Source organism: Mustelus asterias, chromosome 26 (genome assembly GCF_964213995.1).
Source record: "Mustelus asterias chromosome 26, sMusAst1.hap1.1, whole genome shotgun sequence".
Classification (NCBI taxonomy): Eukaryota; Metazoa; Chordata; class Chondrichthyes; order Carcharhiniformes; family Triakidae; genus Mustelus; species Mustelus asterias.
In genome coordinates, this window is record NC_135826.1 from 44,237,370 (window position 1) to 44,239,140 (window position 1,771).

The 1,771-nt window shown below is 47.9% G+C and overlaps 1 protein-coding gene across 1 annotated transcript in view; it reads right to left on the reverse strand.

The window, feature by feature from the left end:
* Positions 1-709: 709 nt before the first annotated feature.
* The window catches only part of slc5a5 (solute carrier family 5 member 5), a 39,319-nt gene continuing 38,257 nt past the window's right edge, over positions 710-1,771 (reverse strand). Inside the window, exon 15 of the mRNA XM_078198661.1 lies at positions 710-1,662. Within this exon, the coding sequence (XP_078054787.1) occupies positions 1,459-1,662 (204 nt within the window). The 3' untranslated portion in view covers positions 710-1,458. The remainder of the gene's footprint in view (positions 1,663-1,771) is intronic.

The window sequence follows — 1,771 nt, forward strand, 5'->3', positions numbered from 1 at the left end:
ACCAACTCCTCCTTCTTAAAATAACTTCCTGCCTCTGCCTACGGTCACCTCCTTGAAGTCTCACGCTGCAGTTTGTAGCGCCCAATCGTGCTGCGCTTGATTGCGTGTGTCCGCTGACTGATCTATGCTCACCGTGCTTGATTGCCTAAGCCTGGGTGTGGACTCAGAAGAAAGTAATCAGAGCTGCAGAAGGAGCAGGAAGTTGGAGATACAGCGTGGAGCAGACATTTTGAAGCACTATTACACACTTCGAACCAGTGTCTTCTCTACATAGATCCGAGATAGAAAATAAACAATGCAGCTCAATATTTCTGGCACTTTGCCAAACTTCAATACAGTGGGGGTGGCACGGTGGCACAGCGGTTAGCACTGCTGCGTCACAGCGCCAGGGATGCGGGTTCGATCCCGGACTCGGGTCACTGTCCGTGCAGAGTTTGCACGTTCTCCCTGTGTCTGCGTGGGTTTTCTCTGGGTGCTCCGGTTTCCTCCCACTGTCCAAAGATGTTGTGGGCTAGGTGGATTGGCCATGCTAAATTGACCCTAGTGTCAGGCGGATTAGCAGGGTAAATATGCGGGATTACGGGAATAGGACCTGGGTGGGATTGTGGTCGGTGCAGACTCGATGGGCTGAATGGCCTCCTTCTGCACTGTAGGGATTCTGTTCTATGATTTCCTTTGAGATATTTTATAAATGCAGTTTTTGTTGGTAAATCTGGTTTCAATATTTTAATTAGTTCCAAAGACGAATTTTTGGAACTAATTAGTTCCATTTTGTTTTTCCACCTTTGAGTTTTTTGGATTCTTACTGTCAAATTAATCCTTCCCTGATTTCCTCCCTACCTACTGGCTTTCCATTAATTACTCCCAATCTATCCACAAGTTCCTTTTCCCTCCTGCTCCTTATTCTCTGATGTTTCCGCCGTGTCCTACAATATAAAGCTTCCTCCACATGCCCTAATCATATACGGGGTGACACTTTCTGTGCCCTGCCCCATGTGGTTGCCCCTCAACTGGCAGGACATGAATTCAAATTGAGTGAATTACTCATGATATCCTCAAGATCAGCTACAGAGTGGAGCTTGCTCCATTCTCCTCTGATGTGGCTTGCCCTGAAACCAGAGAAACTGTCCATCATTTACATTTACTGGAAATTTCCTGCACCCCAATTAAGACCCCGATGGAGGTCAGACACTCTCTGGAGGTCAGATCTTCCCTGGAGGTCATGACCCTCCCTGGAGGTCATGACCCTCCCTGGAGGTCAGCGCCAATTCAATGTCAACTTGTGAATTCGAGTTAGTTTTGTTCTGTGTTTCCGTCACAAACAGGAATGGAACAGAGACAGATTTACAAATGAGAAGTCTGTGAAATGAATCTACAATAGACTGCAGGGCTGGGATCGCACTGATCGCCAGGGCTTGGACACAGTTCAGTTGGATCTCCTCTTGGGAAGACTTTGATTCAAACACAGGTTTCTGTCAGTGGAGGCCAATCAGATTCAAGCAGGTTCGTGGGGCCGTTTTCCTCTGGGACAGAGTTCCACTGAGTGGATTCCTCGGGCTGGATTAGTGATCCCTCAAGCTCTGCTTCGTCATGACCTGGAGGCATTGATGTTGTGGAGATTCTCTGTTGCGGAGTGGGCCTGTCACTTTCTGACACAGGAAGCTATGGAGAAGGAAGCAAGTGGAGAGTGAGTTGAGGCTGGATTGTCATCACCACAATGAAGGATTGCATCAGAACTGACGAGTTTGAGGATGATGGGGTGAAGGAAGAA